This window comes from Peromyscus eremicus, chromosome 7 (assembly GCF_949786415.1).
Source record: "Peromyscus eremicus chromosome 7, PerEre_H2_v1, whole genome shotgun sequence".
NCBI lineage: Eukaryota > Metazoa > Chordata > Mammalia > Rodentia > Cricetidae > Peromyscus > Peromyscus eremicus.
This window is the reverse complement of record NC_081422.1, coordinates 11,026,397-11,046,922: the sequence shown is the minus strand read 5'-3', so window position 1 is coordinate 11,046,922 and position 20,526 is coordinate 11,026,397. Positions and strand designations below refer to the sequence as shown.

General features: G+C 47.3%; 1 protein-coding gene across 2 annotated transcripts in view; it reads left to right on the top strand.

Annotated features, from left to right (window-relative positions):
* The first annotated feature begins 292 nt into the window (after window positions 1–292).
* Window positions 293–20,526, top strand: part of Amotl1 (angiomotin like 1) — a 76,466-nt gene continuing 56,232 nt past the window's right edge. The window contains exons 1-2 of one of the 2 annotated variants that reach the window (XM_059267336.1): window positions 293–459; window positions 10,654–10,704. Coding sequence is in view for 1 of the 2 variants with exons in the window: in XM_059267335.1 (XP_059123318.1) it covers window positions 10,490–10,520; window positions 10,654–10,704 (82 nt within the window). In the remaining variant the exon portion in view is untranslated. Of the gene's footprint in view, window positions 460–10,366; window positions 10,521–10,653; window positions 10,705–20,526 lie in introns of those variants that run through there. The other variant, XM_059267335.1, reaches the window with a different exon arrangement.

Below are 20,526 nucleotides of genomic sequence, written 5' to 3'. Positions count from 1 at the left end.
AAACCAATGCAGACATTTGATCCGGTGCCCACTCAGTGGGTAGCTCCTGGGTGGCTGATGAATGAACGTGTGATGGATGGGCCTGTGCCCCATGGGTATCTCTGCCTCACCCGACCCTTTCACCTTGCTCTCATCATATGAACAGCATCTCAGCCATTGGTCTGGAAGGTGGAGGGGAGAAGAGAAGTCAGTGGGACTCACTGGTGCCTTTGGAACCAGGCAATAGAATCAACTGTAGACTTTCAGAATGGGAAGACTCAGTGACCATGGTAACATGGGTGTGACCATGTTTATTGTGACCACACCACCACAGACCTCTGTAAGCTCACAGATCTACCTTCCTTGGGGCAAGGCTGGTCATAAGAAGGGAAATAGAGCTGTGCTGAGGTTGCCTACAGGGAGGCTAGCTCTCAGATACGTGATGAGTGCCTGAAGCTGATGGCGCTTTGCACACCAGAGGTGAGAAATCAGTTCAGATAATCAGTCTGTCATGGTGGAGACATCATCCAGGACAGAATAATGCAGAATGACATTGGAGGACACAGCCCAGCAACAAGGGATCAGCCTGGCTAGATAGAACCTGAGAGTCCTTGTGGGCAGCTGGTATTGGGGTGATCCTCAGAGGACCTGGGCAGGGATTCAGGAAAGGTGCATGTCCTAAAGGGACTGAGTAGAGTCCGGTGAAGACTGGAAAGCAACTGTACTAGCCCCTCCATGGCAGAGCTAAGTCTGAACTGGATAAATTACAGAAATGATTTATTTGTTATATGCTATTTTCTGACACTTGGCTCAGCGCTTTTTGTGTAGATATAGACGATCTCAAACAATTCTTACTGAAAAAAAATATTTCGGTTGATGAATGAAGAAACTAGGCCTGAAGTGCTGAGCACTTGCCCAGGATCATTGAGCTATAAGTGACAGAACTGAGCCTGGAGCCTAGATATGCACCACCCAGGCACATAAGCCCCTCCAGTACCCCCAACACTTCTCACTCTGCCTGTGGAATTTGAGATTCTGGTGGTTCAGTGACAGACTTGGATGGCGGACAACTTGATTGCTTGGTAGACCAAAGAAACAGAGGCAGAAACCACAGTGATGTTGAAACACTCAGATGTTCACCTGTACCTACATCTGTCTCTGTTTACACATTGCAAAACCTTGGTCCACCTGCTTGTCTCCCGAAGACATACTCTCTCACACCATCTCCAGCCACTGACTGCTGGCAGCTTGGAGGCCTGATCCCTATGGCGGGGTATGCGTTCTAGTGAAGTTCCAAGGAAAGTTGTGTGAAGGCCTTAGGGCCCTGTTCTTGGCTTCCTGGAGTCTTCATCAAAAGGGCAGGCTCAGCGAGTAAGGCTCAGTCATCCTGAGTCACCGACCTGCAGGCAGGTCCACACACAGCTGCTCCACTGTTCCCAGAGCTTCTCCAGGCAGCTGTTAGGGAGAGAATACCACCAGGAAGTTAGCTAGGAAGGCTGTGTGTGTGTGTGTGTGTGTGTGTGTGTGTGTGTGTGTGTGTGCAGTTGTTAGGGAGAGACTACCACCAGGAAGTTAGCTAGGAAGGCTGTGTGTGTGTGTGTGTGTGTGTGTGTGTGTGTGTGTGTGTGCAGTTGTTAGGGAGAGAATACCTCAGGAAGATGGCTAGGAAGACTCTGTGTGTGTGTGTGTGTGTGTGTGTGTGTGTGTGTGTGTGTGTTTGTGCAGTTGTTAGGGAGAGACTACCACCAGGAAGTTGGCTAGGAAGGCTGTGTGTGTGTGTGTGTGTGTGTGTGCAGTTGTTAGAGAGGGAATACCTCCAGGAAGTTGGCTAGGAAGACTGTGTGTGTGTGTGTGTGTATGTGTGTGAGAGTATGTGTGTGTATGTGTGTGAGTGTGTGTGTGTGTGTGTGTGTGTGTATGTGTGTGTAGTTGTTAGGGAGAGACTACCACCAGGAAATTGGATAGGAAGACTGTGTGTGTGTGTGTGTGTAGTGTGTGCTTGTGGTGTTGGTGGAAGTGATAAGGAGTTTCCAAAGGAAAGTCCCTCTCTTGTTCTTACATACACACTTCCACACTTTCAAATACTTCAAAGGACTTGTATGTTCAAAGGACTTGGGATTTTCAAACCTATCTTACCACCTGGAACACATTCTCTGGATGAAAGTGTATGCCGTTTCTGGTACATAAAACACAAGGAGGAGGAGTGGTTGGCCACCACCCTGCTTCCGAGTGTCAGGGTACAATTTGGTCTGGCCTGGGCTACAATCTACCACAACTGCCTAGTGGTTTGGAATTTGCTGCAGGGTGAACTGGCTTTTAGGGTACCCACAAAGCGTTTCCTCTTCTAGCTGCGTTCACTCAGCTGTTGGGGGTGGAGGCAGGGGACTTCCCCCACCCCTTGCCAGCATTCCTTCTTAGGGGAGAGGCAGGAAGACCGGGAAGCCTGTCAGCAGGAGGCGGGCAAATCACAGAAGGTCAGTGGTTAAGATCTCCCCACTGCGGTCATCAAAACAGGAAGATTTCCCTTAGTGCCCCAGGGCCTGGGGAAAGCCGAGTCTTGGCGGAGAAGAAAGGAAGTGGCCATTTTCTGAATGCGGTGTGCGCCAAACACTGCTAGGCTCTTGTCTACAGTCCAGAACTCTGCCCTGTCTGTTGTTTCTCTGCCAGTTTCAAAAGCCACACTCTGGACACTCCACTTATCTGTGACTATTGAGGCTTTGTGTCTTGCATATATCCCATGGGCTGGAACAGAGAAGTACCTTTACCCATAATGTCCTGTTCGAATATGTCCTCCAACTCCATTTTACAAAGGCCATAGCATAGGAACGTATGGGATCTTACCAAGAAGAGCAGCAAAGCCAGGTCCAGAGTGCGGGCCTCTGCCTGTCTCTGCCCCAGGCACACCGAGCTGACTGCTAAGGTGACCTCTTGAGGAAGCCATATCAATGTGGACAGAGAGAGGCACCCAGGTAACGCAGGAAGACTCTATGGCATCTCTAAAAGAGCAGTTCTCCCTTGAGTCCGAGACACTGGGGTGGGAATCGTGAGACCAGAATGGTTGCTGGCTGCTGGCATTCATACCACTCTCCTGGGCACTGTGCTTCTTATGGCTTGGTTGCAGATTTCGGTTACAGAAAGTGCATTTGCCCTGGTCCGGAAGCGGCAATTTTGTCTGATTTCAGTAGGTCCAGCTGAGTGTTAGCAGAACTGTGTGATTTTCCTCTGCAGGGCCCTCTTTCTGTGTGTATTTTTGGAATCGTTTTCATTCTGGTTCATGTCTGCATACATCTTGGAGGAGCATCTTGGCTCAGCCTGAGATTATTTCCTTTGATACAATGTTGAGTGCAGGGCCTTTTAAAGCTGTTTCTTTGTACCATGCTTGGCCACGGGATTTGGGGAAGGGGCTGGACACACCCAAGTTGCTTGTATGTTTCAAAAGGAATCTTGCTTTTGTTAGCAGTATCTCTTGTGTTAACACTTGGTGTTTTAGGGACCCTACTTAGTGTTTTACCAGGGTGAATCTTTGCAGTTTCTGCCAAGGTGACAATTGTTTTTTTTTCAGATGTAGAATTACCTCCCAACCTATGCAGCTCACTTATTTCTTCTCAAATTTATAAAGAACTTGAAGCAGTTATCTGAGGTTTGGCTTTTATTTCAGGGGAGAGAAAACCAACTGTGTTTTCTTCCTCCTTTTCATCAAGGATCATGCCCATACAAACTGTTCTTGGCACTTTCTTCAAGCAGATCTCAGGACAGGATTCCCTCAGCAGCATATGCCCGGCAGGGCTTAGTAACCTGGATGCACTGTTCAGGGCACACTCCTGCTGGGGTCCCTGAGGAGGGATTTTGGGCATTTTGCTAAGAACACTTCCAGCCATTCTAGAAAGCATTTGGAATGTGTTCTTAGCTCTAGAAATGGAGACCCAGTGTAGCTATGTAAGTATACCTCAATAGTGAGAAATAAGGTTCTGAGGAAATGTTCCAGATCTCTGAGGTACAATCCTTTAGACATCTACATTTCATTTAAAACTGTACAGCATTTGAAAAATGGCCATGCTTTCTTTTCTGTGAGTTTTCAATACATTTGTTTGCTCTCTAAACAGAAAATAGCCATACCTCAGTTTATGCTTGAGAATGAAGCAAAATTTAATTTATAAATATGTTGCCTTTAATTTAAAAAGCACTCTTTATTTTATGTATGGAAGTACAACTTAGCCTTTTGCGTTAGTCACACCCAGCTTATTTTAACAATTCACAAAAACACTGTGTTTGTTCTTTGAAACAGGGTCTGGTTCTATATCTCAGGCTGACCTTTGATGCGGTGTGTAGCTCACTTCAATTTGAGATCCTCCTATCTGAGCCAGGCATGAATTATAAGCTTGAGCTACTGCACACAGTTCACACACACTTTTAAATATGTTCAAAAGATAACTCTCAGGACAGATGAGTAAAAAGATGGAGTTGCATTTCAGGTTGAGGCTAGAGGTTAGGATAGATGGGAAGCAGGCTTTTACTGTTTGTATCTGTATGTACCGAACATCTCTTCCTTTACCTGGATCAAATGGTATAGTTTGTCTAATACTGGTTATTTTTAAAGCTTAGGAAAACAAACAATACTAAGCTAAAGTCTGAAGTCACCTTCTAAAAGCCTGCTGGATTTGCTGTGCATCAGGGCGACAGTGACCAGGGCCGTGAGAAGCAGTCATTCTGTTTGGTCTACTTTTATGGGAAACCTTACCTGTGCCACAGAAAGATGTTCTCTTTGCTGCTTTCTCTTTATGCGTCTAGCTTTTTAATATTGCTGCCCTTGACACAGGAGCAGAGACTCCCTCTTGCTGTCCACAGGGCCAATATGGCAGGACAGTCACTCTTCAGCTGGGACACAAAAAGGTAGCACTCTGAAGCGCTGGGAACCACTGCAGGAGAATGGAGGTTTAGTAAGCACCTGGTTGCCAGACGCCATACCTGCTCTGCTTCTCCCCACAATCTAGTGAGAAAGCATTGTCTTCAGGAAGCTGAGCCTTTGTAAGAGAGTTGTCAATCCTGAGAGAGTGTCCCCTTCATGACTGACAGCTGAGGTGTAAACCTATTGAATGTGCAGTGTCCATTATAACTCAGTAATGCTCCCACACCGTGGTTTCTAGAATAAGTACTTGGCGTGCGGCCACGGGAGCCAACAAGGTCCTCTATAGTGGAAACCCTTATTAGAAAGAGATGGAAAAGGCGAAAGAGATAGGTAAGTGCTTGCCAATCAGCTGTGGGGGTCAGAGTTCAGATTCTCTGAACCTACCTAAATGCTGAATGGGCATGGCAAACCTGCCAGTGATTCCAGGCTCAGAAATCGAGGATGAGATTCCAGAGAAAAATCAGCTAGTAAGACGAATTATCAGTCAGCTCTGGGTTTGATTAAAAGACCTTGCCTCATTGAATAAGGTTTTGGAAGAGTGATGGAGGATGATTGAAGACATCAGCCTTAGGCTTACACACACAGAGACACACACAGATACACACAGACAGACACACAAAGATACACAGAGACGCACACACAGTTGTATACCCACACATACACACACAGATACAGACACAGGCACACATATACACACACATTGACACACACACACAGACACCCCCCCCACACACACATACACACACAGAGTCGTATACCTTCCCACAGACACCCAGATACACACACACACAGACACCCAGACACACACACACACAGACTCCCAGACACACACACACAGACACACACACACACAGACTCCCAGACACACACACACACACACACACACACACACACACACACACACGGAAAAAGAAAAGAAGGGAGGGAGGGAGGAAGACAACAGGAAGGCTGGCACTGGTCTACTCTTCATCTGCAGATCTTAACACAGCCCTGGAAGCCTGGCAGATTCCCAGTGAACATCTTTGTTAGAGACAGGGTCTCCTTTCGTAGTCCTGACTGGCCTCTAACTCATATCCTCCTGCCTCAGCCTCCAGAGTGCTGGGATTACAGGTGTGTGCTACCATGCCTGGCACAAACATCATTTCAATTACTGTATATATATATATATATATATATATATATATATATATATATATGTATATATGTGTATATATATACATATATATACATGTATATATATATATATATATATAGTGTGTGTGTGTGATTTACTTCATAAGATGGAGTTTTTTTAGTAGCAAATATGGAAACTAGGAAAATGTGTTCTCATCAGCTTCCAGTTGACTGGGAAAGGCAAGTCACGGAAGTGCTGGGAGGAAAGCCTCGGTTTGAGTTCATCCACATTTACGACAAATCAAGTCACTGCGGATTAGAGCAGTTTGGCAGAACAGCTTGGCAGGCTCCAGATCCTGATCACCCGTGGGACATTCATCACACTCTGTCTTTACAGCTTCCTGTTGCTATAACAAAGCACTGGAGACTGGTGGTGCATAATAAAAATGTTCTTGCCCCATGGTTCTGGAGGCTGGCCCAAGCACATGTTGCTGGCATGTGCTCAGCATCTGATGAGGATCTTGCTGCATCGTAACCTGGTGGAGGGTACCACATAAGGACATAGCATGAGTTCCAGCTCAGACTTAGTTCCTCCTCCTAGGAAGCCACTAATGCCATCATGGGAGCCCCATTTACAAGTTCATCAAACCCTAATCACTTCTTAAAGGCCTTCTGCCTGAACACAAGAACTTGGAGGTCACAATTCCAATACATGTGTTTGGGGTATCATGTTTAAACCATAGCACTCTTCATAGAGGGTAAAGTTGTTGCCATGCAACCAGCTTTCAGCCCAATTAGTAGAACACAAGCCAAGTGCTTAATTTGAATATATTTTGTGGTGAGTGTTTTTCTTTCCATAACTAAAAATTTTAAGTGAACAAGAAGAGCCCATTGGCATGAGCTGTAAAGGCGCACCACATCCAACAATAACCAACAACTTTTCAATCTTTACAACAGGCCATCTCTCTTCTTGGGATGACTGAATTAACTTGTGCTCTGACCACAAGCAGTTATTAGTTGACGATATAATCTCCACTTTTATAGGAAATCAAGCCTGGCTGAATTTGTCAGCCAACGGTGCAACTGGTGTTAGCTGGGGTCTGAGTGACACTGAAGCTCTCATTAGCAGGAAGTGGCCATGAAATTGACGGTGGTGGGACTATTCTCTGCCTTGGCTCCAGAGGACATTTCAGCAAAGCAGCCAGTTGGCTGCCTCTGAGAGTGAAAGGAAGAGCCTGACTGACACAGACCATGCTTTTGATGAATTCTGCTGTGAAGGGCAGCTGAGAAACAAAGCGGCCCCTAGAGAGAGAGACAAGGAAGATGGGAGTGAAACAGGAATTAACATGTCTGTACTCGCGATGGAAGGGCCCAGGCAAAGGAAAGCATCCCTTTAGGTGGGAAAGGGAAGCCGTGTCCATCAGGTCTGGTTCACAATGGAACTGGCATTGGGTCAGGACAGGTGGTTCCTTCCCAGACTAGGAAGGCAGGGGAGAAGATATAGCGGGAAAATGTGGAGTGGTTGCTAAGTTGGAGAGCAGAGGGAGTGTGGATTTAAGGGTATGAGAAATGAAGATTCCCACTTCATTATAAGAGCACCAGAGTGAGGCAGTTTACTGCATTTTGGAGTCCTGCATCAGCCCCACATGGCAGGCGTGCTGATTGAGCGGAGAAAACAGATTTTAAACCCCAGTGCATAAGCCTCTTCCTCCTCTCCTCTTTGTCTGTGTAATCAGAAGGGGACAATCTCACATATCATCCAGGTCTTGACTTTCTCTTTGTCACTTAGGTTTGTATGTTTTTCAACAAAGCCACCTGTAGGTTCATCTCAACATTTTACACCCTGTTTATTTCAAAGCTCCTTGGGCACATGGTCTTGTCACATCTTCAGGTCATTAGGCTGGCGTGGCTGTTCATTTTCCACCCTAAACTTACAGTTTGAGTGTTGGTGGGGGGAGTATAGCTTAGCAGAATTCAGCGCGTGTGTGTGTGTGCGTGTGCGTGTGCGTGTGCGTGCGTGCGTGCGCGCGCGCGCGCGCGCGTGTGTGTGTGTGTGTGTGTGTGTGTGTGTGTGTGTAGGAAAAGCTAAAGTGGTACATATTACAGGACTCTAGTGTTTTCTGTAACTGGACATAAGCTGTCTTGAGGCACCTTTAAAAATGAACCATAGGACTTTATTTGTTACAAAGGGACAAATAAATGAGAAATGATAGCAATGGACCTGAAACTCTGTTAAGAGGTCAAGATGGGAGGGAGTTCATGAGGAGAGCGGGGATCAGAGAAAAGATCCTAGGATGGTTCATTTAAATTCTGGTAGAGTCAAGGGGACTTCAGACTAAATAAAGGCACAGACTAGAGAGGTAGGGGATGCTGAAGAGCAGAGTGCTGGCCTTGATAATAGGTATGGTGGTACTATAACAGTGGGGGCCTGGCTGGGGAGCAGGTCAAGGATGAGAGAGAATGTCAAAGAGCTGAGCAGACAGAGGGTGAGTAGAATTCACTATGTGCAAACGGAAAAGTCTAGACTGCTCACAGGACTGTGACTGAGGAAAGTACCAGCAAGCCAGATGGCAATACCTTCAAAGGGTCAGAATAATTCCAGGGTCTGCACACGGCCAAAAGGAATAGGAGCAGCAAGGAATATGGTCTGTGGTTGGCAAGAAGAGCCAGGGTCAGACAGCGAGGAATTCAGACACCTTCAGAGGGGAGGCTGGAGATAATAACAGAAGCAATCTTGCTGCTGCTGAGAGCAAATGGAAGGGTCTGGAGTGTGTGTGTGTGTGTGTGTGTGTGTGTAAGGGTGGAGGGGTGTGTGGAAGGGTCTGGAGTGTGTGTGTGTGTAAGGGTGGAGGGGTGTGTGGAAGGGTCTGGGGTGTGTGCGGGAGGGTTGGGATAGTGTGTGGAAGGGTCTGGGGTGTGTGTGGGAGGGGTGGTGTGTGTGGAAGGGTCATGTGTGGGGGTTGGTGTGGTGTGTGGAAGTATCTTGTGGGGGAGTGGAAGGGTGTGTGGAAGGGTCTGGAGTGTGTGTGTGTGTAAGGGTGGAGGGGTGTGTGGAAGGGTCTAGGGTGTGTGTGGGAGGGTTGGGGTAGTGTGGAAGGGTCATGTGTGTGTGGGGTGTGGTGTGTGGAAGTATCTTGGTGGGGGGTGGTGTGGTGTGTGGAAGTATCTTGTGGGGGGTGGTGGAGTGGTGTGTGGAAGGGTCTGGGGTGTGTGTGGAAGGGGTTGAGTGGTGTGTGAACAGGTTTTGCACATATTCAGTTCTTGAGTTTGGAACTTCCATCTTCCATAACAGGACAACAGTCTTGAGGATGGAGTGACATTCAAGACGGCTGCCTGGGTGGGTAGGACAACCTCTTCTCGGGGCTCCATGAGAAAGGCAGGCTGGTGCTTCTTTCTAGTCTTCTTCAGTGTCATGTACCCAAAAGCGAGCATGGAATCCAGGAGCTGTTTACAGGGTAACACTTTGACCAAGACACAGGGCCGAAGGCTACTGCAGTTACTGCCCTGGCCACTTTGAACCACAGAGGGCCCCAGACTCCAACTGCCATCTTCGTTCTTTCCCTTTCACCCCTCAGACCCCAAACACTAGACCCATCCTGGCAGAGACATCAGTCACTCCTGGGGGAAATACTGAGTGTGTGTACCCACACTGCTCAGTGATCCAGACAAGGCGATCCCACAGCCGGAAGCTATCCAGACACTAGTTACAATACTCAGATGGAAACTTCCATGTCTCCATTCTGTACTTGAAATCAGTCAAGGTACGCTAGGGGAAAAAGCTGATTTCTCTCCCTGCCTATCACGACAGGGAAGTCTGTGTGTTCCAAGTTACTCAGCTCTTGCTTGAAATGGGGACCAAATGACTTAGCCTATTTAAACCGAGGGGGTTGTTCAGAGGAGAGACTAATGCTCAGGCTACAGCCAGAACGCAAGTTAAAAAGGATGAGTGGAGGGCACAGGAAGCCTGCCCTGCCTGCTGCCAAGACAGTGTCCCGCTCTGGAAATCCTCTCAGGAGCCCTGGACACTTGGAGGAGGGCAGGCCCAATGCAGAGGAGCAGGGGATCCATTCAGAGCTGGCAAGGCTTTAGTTTTTAACAAATGGGCAAAAGGGTTAGGGTGCAGGAGGACGTCCTCTAACAGGGAATGGAGGGGAGTCAGCGAACCTCGTGACGGCCATGGTAGCCTAGCAACGGGCGGGCGGGATGCACACAGGCCATGGGGCTGGTTGGGCGCATGGAGCCCTTGTCGCAGCCTCTGCGCGTTCACAAGCCTCCGCGATCTCAGAAAACTTGGGGCTTTCTCTGAGTTGAGGTGGTCCTCCGGATCCAGCGATGCGCCCCAGGGGCTGAGGGCAGATGATGGGGTCTCGGCCCCGCTGCCCGGGAACTGTGCAATCCCAACCAGGAAAGTTGGTGCGCACCTGCAGGCTTCTGGATGAGTGCTCCTAGGCTGAACCGCTCCCCAAGTTTCTTCACATTCACATTCAGTGGATGACGCAGTCCGAATTCTGCGTGGATCAAGGTTCGCCAGTCTAATCGCTGGAGAGAGCCCCGCGCTTTTCTAACCGACCTGAGCTCCCTAGGATGCCTGATTTATTGAACCTGCATGGTTGCAGCGACTCAGTTTTTGTTTTCTGTTTTCCTTCTTCTCTCAGACAGTGATTTTGTGGACACCACTCCAGCACCTTACAGCCCGGAGGAGTTAGGTAAGTCTTTTCCTTTTTCTCACCACTGCTGGAATTCCGTCCCGGAACCGCGACATTCCAGAGGGAATCGGGTGGAAGGTGGATGGAAAAGACCAGGAGACATGCCGGGATGCAGGCTACATTCTCTAGGATTGGTTACCGGCTTTTGCTTGGTTGGAGCATCTTAGGGATGGCAACGCGCGCGCGCGCGCGCGCACACACACACACACACACACACACACACACACACACACACATCAGTTGCCACTTGCAGCACCACAAACTTCCCAACCTGGCTTCTGTGAGTATCCTGAACTCTCGCTGGATGTTGACGGAGTCTGCTTCTGTCTTGCCAAGTACCAGTAGGAGAAGGACCCTGGAAGGGTATTCTTTCTCTGGAAGCAGCTGTGTGGTCATTAAATTACAGACCCTAGGGGCCCCTTCCCTCCCTGGTGTTCACTTCTCATTTAGTCTGTAGGCGTTAGGAATGGAACACTGCATCCTCCCGTGCCTGTGATTAGGGATAGACAGACTTCCCTGTGTGAAGGGAAGACGATCTTGCATCCAGCCTCACTTGGTGGCTGGTAGTGGACTCTTTGCCCTTGCTCTGCTCTCGGTGTTTGCTCAGCGGCTAGCAGCCTGGTTTGCCAAGGCTCTTCAGGTTGTTCTCTTACCGGCTGCAGAGACCTGCCGTGGAATAAGATTTGAGGGGATGATGTAAGGTAGCAATAACGGGGAGGAGATACTGCCCACAGCAGTGTTTGTCCTTAGAGCCTGTTGCTGTTTCCGGCCTAGTCCTGGGATGTGTGTCTCTATGATGCACCATAGTGCTGGAAGTGAAATTCCACCCTAGCAGCAACTTGCATTCCCTTCTTGGCGCCAAGCACGGAAAATAGGTCAGAAGGTAGACATGGTGACTTGTGCCTGAAACCCCAGCACTTGGGAGGCTGAGACAGGAGGATCACTGTGAATATGACGCTAATGTGTACTACAGACCGAGACCCTGTCTCCAGAATAAGAAAAAATAAAAGCAACCAGCCAAACAAACAAAAAGTCTGTTTCCCAAGGCTGCATTCTGAGGTAGGAGAGAGTGCTTTGTCTACGCAGAAAACTGGTTCACGCAGTCGTGAGGCTGCTGCAGCTCTGTAGATGAGGCTGCTGCAGCTCTGTGGAGGCTGCATCTCCGATCCAACACTGGAGCAAAGCTGGTCTTCCAGGCACAGTGGTGAATCCTCTCTGTAAATGCAAATAACATGCAAGCCACTTTCCAGAAGTGGGTTATTAGAGGGACTGGGTCGTGTTTTCCACTTGTCCTTTCACACTGATGTCACCTCCACGACACAGTATGGCAGATACAGTTCAGCCCCTTGGCTGGGGCTGGGCAAGGGCAAAGGCAAGCTCGCTCTGCTTGCTGGGAGGAAGCCGACTGTCTAACTGCGAGTGGTCTGTCTGTCTCTGAAGGTCCGGGTGTTTGTCCTCTTGTATCTCCACACGTTACCCCTCTGGGATAACGGACTGGACTGCCCTGCTGAGGCACTCACAAACAGGAGCAGCACCCCGAATAGGCAGTAAATGAGAAAATGGCCTTTTTTCTCTTTAATTTACAGTGAGAAAATAACCTTTGTTCTTCTCTAGCTCTCCTGAGACAAGCCAGTTTTCTCAGGTGGAGGTGAGGGCGGCTCTTCTGTTTGGGCTGTACACAGTAATAGTGACAGTAACAAAAGCCATCTGTAGGCTGGGCAGTTGGTAAACAACAGAAATGTGCTGGTTCTGATTCCACTGTCTGGAGTCTTCTGCTTCGGTGTCCTAAGGTGTCTTGAGGGGCCGGAAGCTGAAGGTGTCTGCTGGATGTGCTCATGCTTCAGGCTAGTTGTTCTCCCTGACAGAACTGCTCTCTGGATGAGCCTGGATGAGTTCTTTCCACACAATTCAGGTCAGAGAGAGTTCCTGTTTCTCCTTTGGGAAGGAAGGGGCATGGCAGTTTCTGGCACCTGGCTTGGACTCGTCAGGGAAAACACCCCTCCTGCAGCAATGAGCTCGGGTGCAGAGGTTCAGCCCTGGCTAGATCATCCCGAGAGAGAGAGAGAGAGAGAGAGAGAGAGAGAGAGAGAGAGAGAGAGAGAGCTGGAGGAGATGATTTCTCTACCCACCACCCTGTTGACACCCACTGGGTAGGCTTCCCACACCAAGCAATTGTCCTATCCTATGCAGATGTGTCACGGTTGTTCTACCATCTAATGAAATCCTGCCATTTCTTACCAGACTTAGTGTGTGGTATGGATTCAGTCACACAAGGCTGTTTCCTCTTCAGATGCCAATGGCAAGCAGTGGCTTCCCGCTTCCAAGTGGAGTCACTTGACTACAAATTGGCGGTTCCCACCACGTTTTCCTCCAGTGATGTGGAATATTACTTTAACTAGGCAAAGATGCGTTCCATTTGTTTATGCTGCTTTTGTTGAACAATGTAAAGGCGTGTTGCTTTGCCTGCCTAAGGCAACTGATTGGTCTAATAAAAAGCTGAATGGCCAATAGCTAGGCAGGAGAGGGTTAGGAGGGGCTGGTGGCCAGGGAGCATACATAGGAGGAGGAATCTAGGCTTGTGAGGAGAGAGAACAAGAGAGAAAGAGGGAGACACCTTGGGCCAGCCAGGCAGCCACCAGCCAGCAGACACTGTGGAGTAGGACATACAGAAAGAAAGAAAGGTAAAAGCCCTGAGGCAAAATGTAGATGAAGAGAAACAGGTTAAATTAAGTTATAAGAGCTAGTGGGATGAGCATAAGATAAGACTGAGAATTCATAACTAATAAGAAGTCTCCATATCATGATTTGGGAGCTGGTTGGTGGCCCAAAGAAAGTCTGCTACACTCCAGTTCAATAATAGTCAATGGAACTCCAGAAAATGATAAAGAATACGAGTGAAGAGTCTAATGAAGAGCCATATAGGGCAAGACATGGAACAGTCCTACGCATAGGGCCATCTATCTTGGAAAGTATGCTGCTTCCTAACATGGGGGTGTGATGGATGACCAACCACAAATCTCTCCAAATTTCATTTAGTGTTTAGAGAGGCTCTATTTTGTGTAGGCATGATAGGGATAATCTTCAGCCATTGGTGACTACTAATTTCTCTTTTGTTGTGTGATAAAACACCATGACCAAGGCAACTTATAGAGGGAAGGATTCCTTTGAGCTCATGGTTCCAGAGGGGGAGTTCATAATGGTGGGGGAGGCATGGCAGGAGGCTGCTGGAGTAGGAATCTCAGAGATCACATTTCCATCCATATATAGGAAGCAGAGAGCAAGCCATAAATTCTCAAAGCCTCCAGTGACATATTTCCTTCAGCAAGTCTCCACATGTTAAAGGTCCCATAACCTCCCTCAACAGCACCACCAACTGGGGACCAGGTGTACAAGTATGTGAACCTGTGGGGGACATTTTTCATTCACGCCACCTTAGTGACTAACTCAATCTTCAGCCCCTCCCCCTTCCCAGAGGTCAGGTAGGATACTGGGAACTGAAAAAAGCTGCATCCAACCCAAAGTTCCCAACTTCTAAAGACAGGGTGGTTCTGCTGACCATCAGCTCCTACCTCTGGTAGCTATGTAGGGACTTTCCATTTCTAGTACCTGATTAGAATAGACTTAGAAGAGGATTGTCACCTCTTGGGATATTCCAAGGGTTCTAAGAACTCTGTACCTGTGTTTGAAAAAAAATGGTCCCCAAAGGGAGTGGCACTATTAGAAGGTGTGTCCTTGTTGGAGGAAGTGTGTCACTGTGGGGGGCGGGCTTTAAGGTCTCTTTTGCTCAAGCTTCACTCCCTGTGACAGTCAGTTGACTTCCTGTTGCCTATAATATGTAGCAGTCTCAGCATGACATTTGTCTGGATGTTGCCATGCTCCCTGTCATGATGACAATGGACTGAACCTCTGAAACTGTAAGCCACTCCAATGAATGTTTTCTTTATAAGGGTTGCTGTGGTCTGGTGTCTCTTCACAGCAATAAAACCCTGACTAAGACAGAAGTTGGTACCAGGTATAGTCCTGGCTATGCTTTTTGAAGGAATATGGATTTTGGAACTGTGGATCAGAAAAGCAGTTGAACGTTTTAAGTGCTGCAATGGGCCATACTAGGAGGAGCAGGGAAGACAGAGGTGCTGAATGTGACTTGTTGAACCGTGGGTGTCTGGATCAAGAGGTTCCAGAGGAGAATTTTAGTATGATGCCTAGTGTTAGGATACAGCGGGAGGCTTTGGCAGGTAGAGCTAAGGTGCCTCATGGTGGATGAGAGACAGAGATGCCATGCAGACAGCGCTCAGTGAAGAGTTTTATTTGATGGGGGAAGAGAGAGGGGAGAGGGAGAGAGAGAGGAGAGAGGGTGTACACCTTGTGGGAATAGAAAGAGAGAGGGGAAGGGATGGAGTTTCTCCTTAAAAAGAAGCTTTTATATCAGGACACAGGGCAGTGCCAAGAGGTGGGATTTCAAGGGGCGGATCAGAATACTAACACCTAGAGATTGTTCTTGTAATATTTTGGTGAAGAAAGGGGCTGATTTTTGCCCTTTTCCAAAGAGTCTGCCTGAGGCTAAAGTGAAGAGTTTTGGATTAATTCTGTTGGCAGAGGAAATCTCAAAACAGCCTAGTGTAGACTCTGTTGTGTGGTTACTAGTGTTCATGCTTATAAAGATTTATAATAAAAAGGAGCAAGCTGAGTAGAGTAAATTACAAAATGTAAATTTTGAGGAGAAAAAGAACACCAGAAAGTGAAATGGAGCTAAATCCTATGTTCAAGGAGATAAATGGATTAAGACATGGAATATAGGAAGTAATGACCTCAGGGTAAGATCTCACCCAGTTAAGTTTCCAACTTGTGAAAATAAACTAAAGAAAAGCTTAGAGCTGGGTATGGTGGGGCACACCTTTAATCCCAGCACTGGGAAGGCAGAGGCTGGCAGATCTCTGAGTTTGAGGCCAGCCTGGTCTATAGAGCAAGTTTCAGGACAGCCATGCTTAGGCAGTGAAGGACAGAAAGATGGTGAAGATGTAATTGAATGAGGGGGCCATGTTCAGCCCCAGTAAGCAGCAGAACTTGGCGGCTTTTGCCACTTGGTTCTGGCTTTAGAGTTAATGACAGAAGATACAGGTTATGGAATTTGCCTCTGCACCTAAAGAAAGCTACGAGGGCAGGCATGTGTCAGGGGTGTCCCTGAATGGAGGCCTAGTAGAGAGGCCACTGCATGAAACTGTGAAGTTTGAAGTCTGGATTTCCCTGGAGAACACAAGCTGTTAGAGATGCCAGAGTCGTGGGATACCTGCTGAGGAGAGCTGCTAATAGGGAGTGGAACCAACTCGAGAAAGAAGTATGTTACAGTCAACAAAGCTGAACAGAATTAGAGATCTGAAGAGTGTTTTGACATCATACATAGAGATGCAGAGTTTGGAGTTTGTCTGGCTGGTTTTCAGTCTTGCTTTGGTCCAGTGTTTCCTTACTATGGTAATGTATATCCCATGCCATTATATGTTAGAAGTATGTGATCTGCTTTTTGATTTTGATTTTTACAGATGATTACAGTTAAGAGATTGCCCTGTGTCTCGGAAGAGACTTTGGACTTTGAAATAAGTTTGACACTGTTATAGACTTTGGGGACTTTTGAAGTTGGACTGAATGCAATTTTCTATTATGATATGGCTATAAGCCTTTGGGGGCCAGGGAGTGGAATGTGATGGTTTAAAAGAAAATGGTCCTCAGAGGGAGGAGCACTCTTAGGAGGTGTGGCCTTGCTGGAGGAAGTGTGTCACTGTGGGGGTGAGCTTTCAGGCCCTTTTGGTCAATCTTTTCTCAATGTGGCTGTCAGCTGACTTCCTGTTGCCTGCAAGACGTAGCACTCTCAGTTCCAGCACCACGTCTACCTGCCTGCCGCCATGCTCCCTATCATGATGATAATGGACTGAACCTCTGAAACTGTAAGTGGGCCCCCTCCCCATTAAATGTTTTCCTTATAAGTGTTGCCTTGGTCATGGTGTCTCTTCACAGCAATAAAAACACTAAGACAACAAGCAAAGGAAGTGAAGACCAAATGTACATTTATTATTCTGTACCACGTCACAGAAGTCCTTAAACACTTGGTTAGGATTTTTGTTGTTGTTGTCCATTTGGAAGACTCTGATTTACTATACTTGAATGATGGGATTGCTTTTACCAAATGTTCCATCTAGTAGCTAAACTATTTTCCTTTCTGGAAGTCTCCCCATCCCCTGTCTAGCATCCAGATCTCTCAGTTGAGGATGGTGATGAGGTCCATGGATTATCTAGGGACTTGTGTCCTTAGAACAGTGTGGGGAATGATTTTCCATCTGAGGTCTTTGGTGGCATACTCCACTACTTTCTTGGCATATGATTGGTAGTCAATCTGCCTCTGAATTTTTATATCAATCTGCTAACAAATTAAGAAGAGTTATTTTCACTGTTGCAGATGGCAGGCTTCTCTAGTGTATAATGAAATTAAGTCACACAAACCAGAGTTTTTGAAAAGGCAACAGAAAAAGGAACATATTTGCTGATGAATGTTAGTGCAAGGTTCGATGATGGGTCCACACAGCACAAAAACTACAACTCCACTGTTGGAGTTTTCTATGGAGGGAAATAACCATTCTGTAGTCTTGTATCTAGGTGAATTTGATGGCTTTCTGTGGGAGAGTTTAGAAAGGCTGTGTGAGACTTGGAATGAACCTAGGCTTCACCATGTCTGCCCTTGTATAATGGTTACATTTCTTCTTGCTGTGTCAGAATATCCAATAAAAGCAACTTAGTAGAAGAACGATTTGCTTCAGCTCAGGGTCTGAGAAAGAATACAGTCAGTGGGGGTTGGGGAGGTTTGGTGTTGGGAACACGAGGCAGCTGGTCATGTTGACCCATAGTGAGGAAGCAGAGAGCAGACAGGAAATGGTCCCAGGTTATCAGACTTCAAGGCACAGTGACCCAGTTCTTCCAGTGAGGCTCTACTTCCATAACATTCTGAAACAGCATCATCAGTGGAGACCAAGTGTTCACACATGAACCTGTAGGGACTTCGCATGTTTAAACCACAGCACTCTGCTTAATTGCCTGTAACTGGCTCTCCTGTAAACTAGGCCCTTGGTCCAACAAGATCTCTCAGATGTGCATCCTCCTATCCACTACAACATTCTAGTTGTGCTGGCCAGTTCCCTAAATCCCTTTGTTCCCTCTGCCTGCATGTTCTTCCTCCTCCCCCTTTCCCCCTGTAACTTGGATCCATCCTTCAACTCTGTTTCCATGTGCCATGCCCTCCTAGGATGTCTTAGTTACTTTTCTGTGGCTGTGAAGAGACAACATTTGAGAGACAACTGATAGAAGAAAGTTGATTGAGGCTTACAGTTTGAGGGTGAGTCCATGCCCATGATATCAAGAGGACTGGCAGCAGGCAGGTAGACATGGTGCTGGAGCAGTCGCTGAGGGCTTATATCTGATCCACAATCAGGAGACAGAGAGGGAGAGAGGGAGAAACAGAGACAGAGAAAGGAGAGAGAGAGGGAAAGACAGAGACGGGAGAAACAGAGTAGAAAGAGACAGAGGGAGGAGACTCAAGAGACTGAGACTAGGAATGGTATGGGCTTTTGAAACCTCAAAGTCTACCTCCAGTGACATACCTCCTCCAACAAGGCCACACCTCCTAATCCTTCCCAAACACTTCCATCAACTAGGGAATAGCCATTCCAATATATGAGCCTGTGGGAGTCATTCTTAGTCAACTCTCCATGTAACAGTTCTCAGCCTTGGCTGAACATTGACATCTTTCCAAATCCTGAGACCAGTTCATAATCTTGAATTTCTGCAACACAGCCCTTGGAGGGGAGACCCAAGAATCAATGTTGTTTTTCTTTGTTGTTCTTGTTTTGTTGAGTTACACAGTCCAGTGTGAAGGTAAAGCTAATATCCACTACACAGATCATGGTTGTCCCTTCACCTTCACAGAATGCTGGACATATGTAAATCTTTAATAACTGCTTATTGAGTAGGCATAGAGAGGATGAGTCACCCCTCTGGAACTTCCTTTCTTGGGTCGTTTTAGATCTCTAAGATTATTTCCACTGGATGCAAAAGTGTCATGAGATACCACTGAGGGTGATCCTTCCTTTTTATTGTCAACCTAACCACTTGATTAGGTTAAGGGATGCTAAAGGTGTTACTGAGGCATACCCTTGGAAGTGTCTGTAAGAGTGTTTTAGCATTTCTAGGGATGATTAGCTTAGGGAGGAGACTTGCCCTGAAGGTTATGGTACCACCCCCCTATGGTTGGAGTCCCTGACTGAATCAGAAGGGAAAGGAGGAAGCCGGAGGAGCCTTTTGCGCTTCCCTTCGGCTGAGATGTGAGCAAACAGCTTCTGCCAGCGTGTCTTCCCACCATGATGGACTACACCTCCACCCTGAAACTTCGTAGTTTCATAGTTCTGTCACAGTGACAGAGGGGACTGGATTCCTGATCTACTATCTTCTTTATTTGTTCCTTGTGATTATTCAGTTTATTTTGTATCTTTAAAACTGGCATTTTAGCCAGATGGGCATGATAGTGTATGACCTTAGTCCCAGCACTTGGGGAGGCAGAGGCAGAAGAATGTCTGAGTTCAAGGACAGCCTGATCTACAGAGGGAGTTCCAGGACAGCCAGGGCTATACAGAGAAACCCTGTCCTAAAAAACAAACAAAACAACAAAACAACAACAAAAAACCAAAACCAAAACAAACAAACAAAAATCCTGACATTTTAGAACTTTAATGTCTTAGTGTGTAGGAATACATGCTTATTTTAGAAAAAATGGACCTTGGGAAGAAACCCACTGGCACCCAAAGCAGACTGTGCCCATTCTCTGTTCCCTGATTGCTGTCCTGTGCAGTGGCTTCTCGTCTCGGCCCCTGAGTGAGCCTCGTTGTTGTCTGCTCAGACCCTGTGAACTGCCCTGGGAGAGCGGAAGACGAGGTCCCTGAGAACAGCCTTCTTGGGAGCCATCAGTATTAACCACCCCCCCACCCCCACCCCCGTGGGCCAGTGTACCATGAGAAAGGGTTTGCTCATGCTATTCTTGCCTGCCTTATCCGGGCAGGATGTGTGGGACCAGTTAAGGGGGGAAAAGATAGCATTTGTGTAACTTCCTTAAAATAGTAACTTAAATGTTCACCCACCACAGCATCGTAAAAAAGGGAGGAGTTTGGAGCTGTGTAAGAGTCTGTATGTTTGACTCTGGATAAGCTAAACCCAAATGCCAGTGGCCTAACACAGGAAAATCTTGTTTCTGGCTTGTGATTGAGCCCAGCATTGGGATATTAGAAGGCTCCGCTCCACTCTACACAGCATTGAGAATCCACGCTGCTTTAGTCTCTGGTATCACCATGGGATACCAAGGTCTTGGGGTTTATAAACTCCACTGGATCCTCTGTGTCCATTTAACAAAGAAGTGAGTCAAGGGTGTTAGGAAAAGAGTACACTCACCCTTGACAATCCTGCCCGAAGACAGAAGTACTCTTTCCCTCATATTCCAGCGGAGACCAGGGCTGTTATCTCTCTGGAAGGAAGGGCTGGACAGTACAGTCTACCTTGGTGCCAAAAGGACAGGGGAACTCATACACAGATGATCATCCCAGCAGTCTTAGTTCTCTTACTGCTCAGACTGTGACCCGAGTCTCACTTTGGCCATAGACAAGCTTGGCCTCTTTGTTACTTGGGCTGCTCTCACAAAAGCCAGCATGCATATGCTTGAACAGGGTCCAGGCTAATTTCCCTTTCCCAACAGGTATCAGCAGTCCATGACTGGTGGGGCAGTTTCTCCATGCT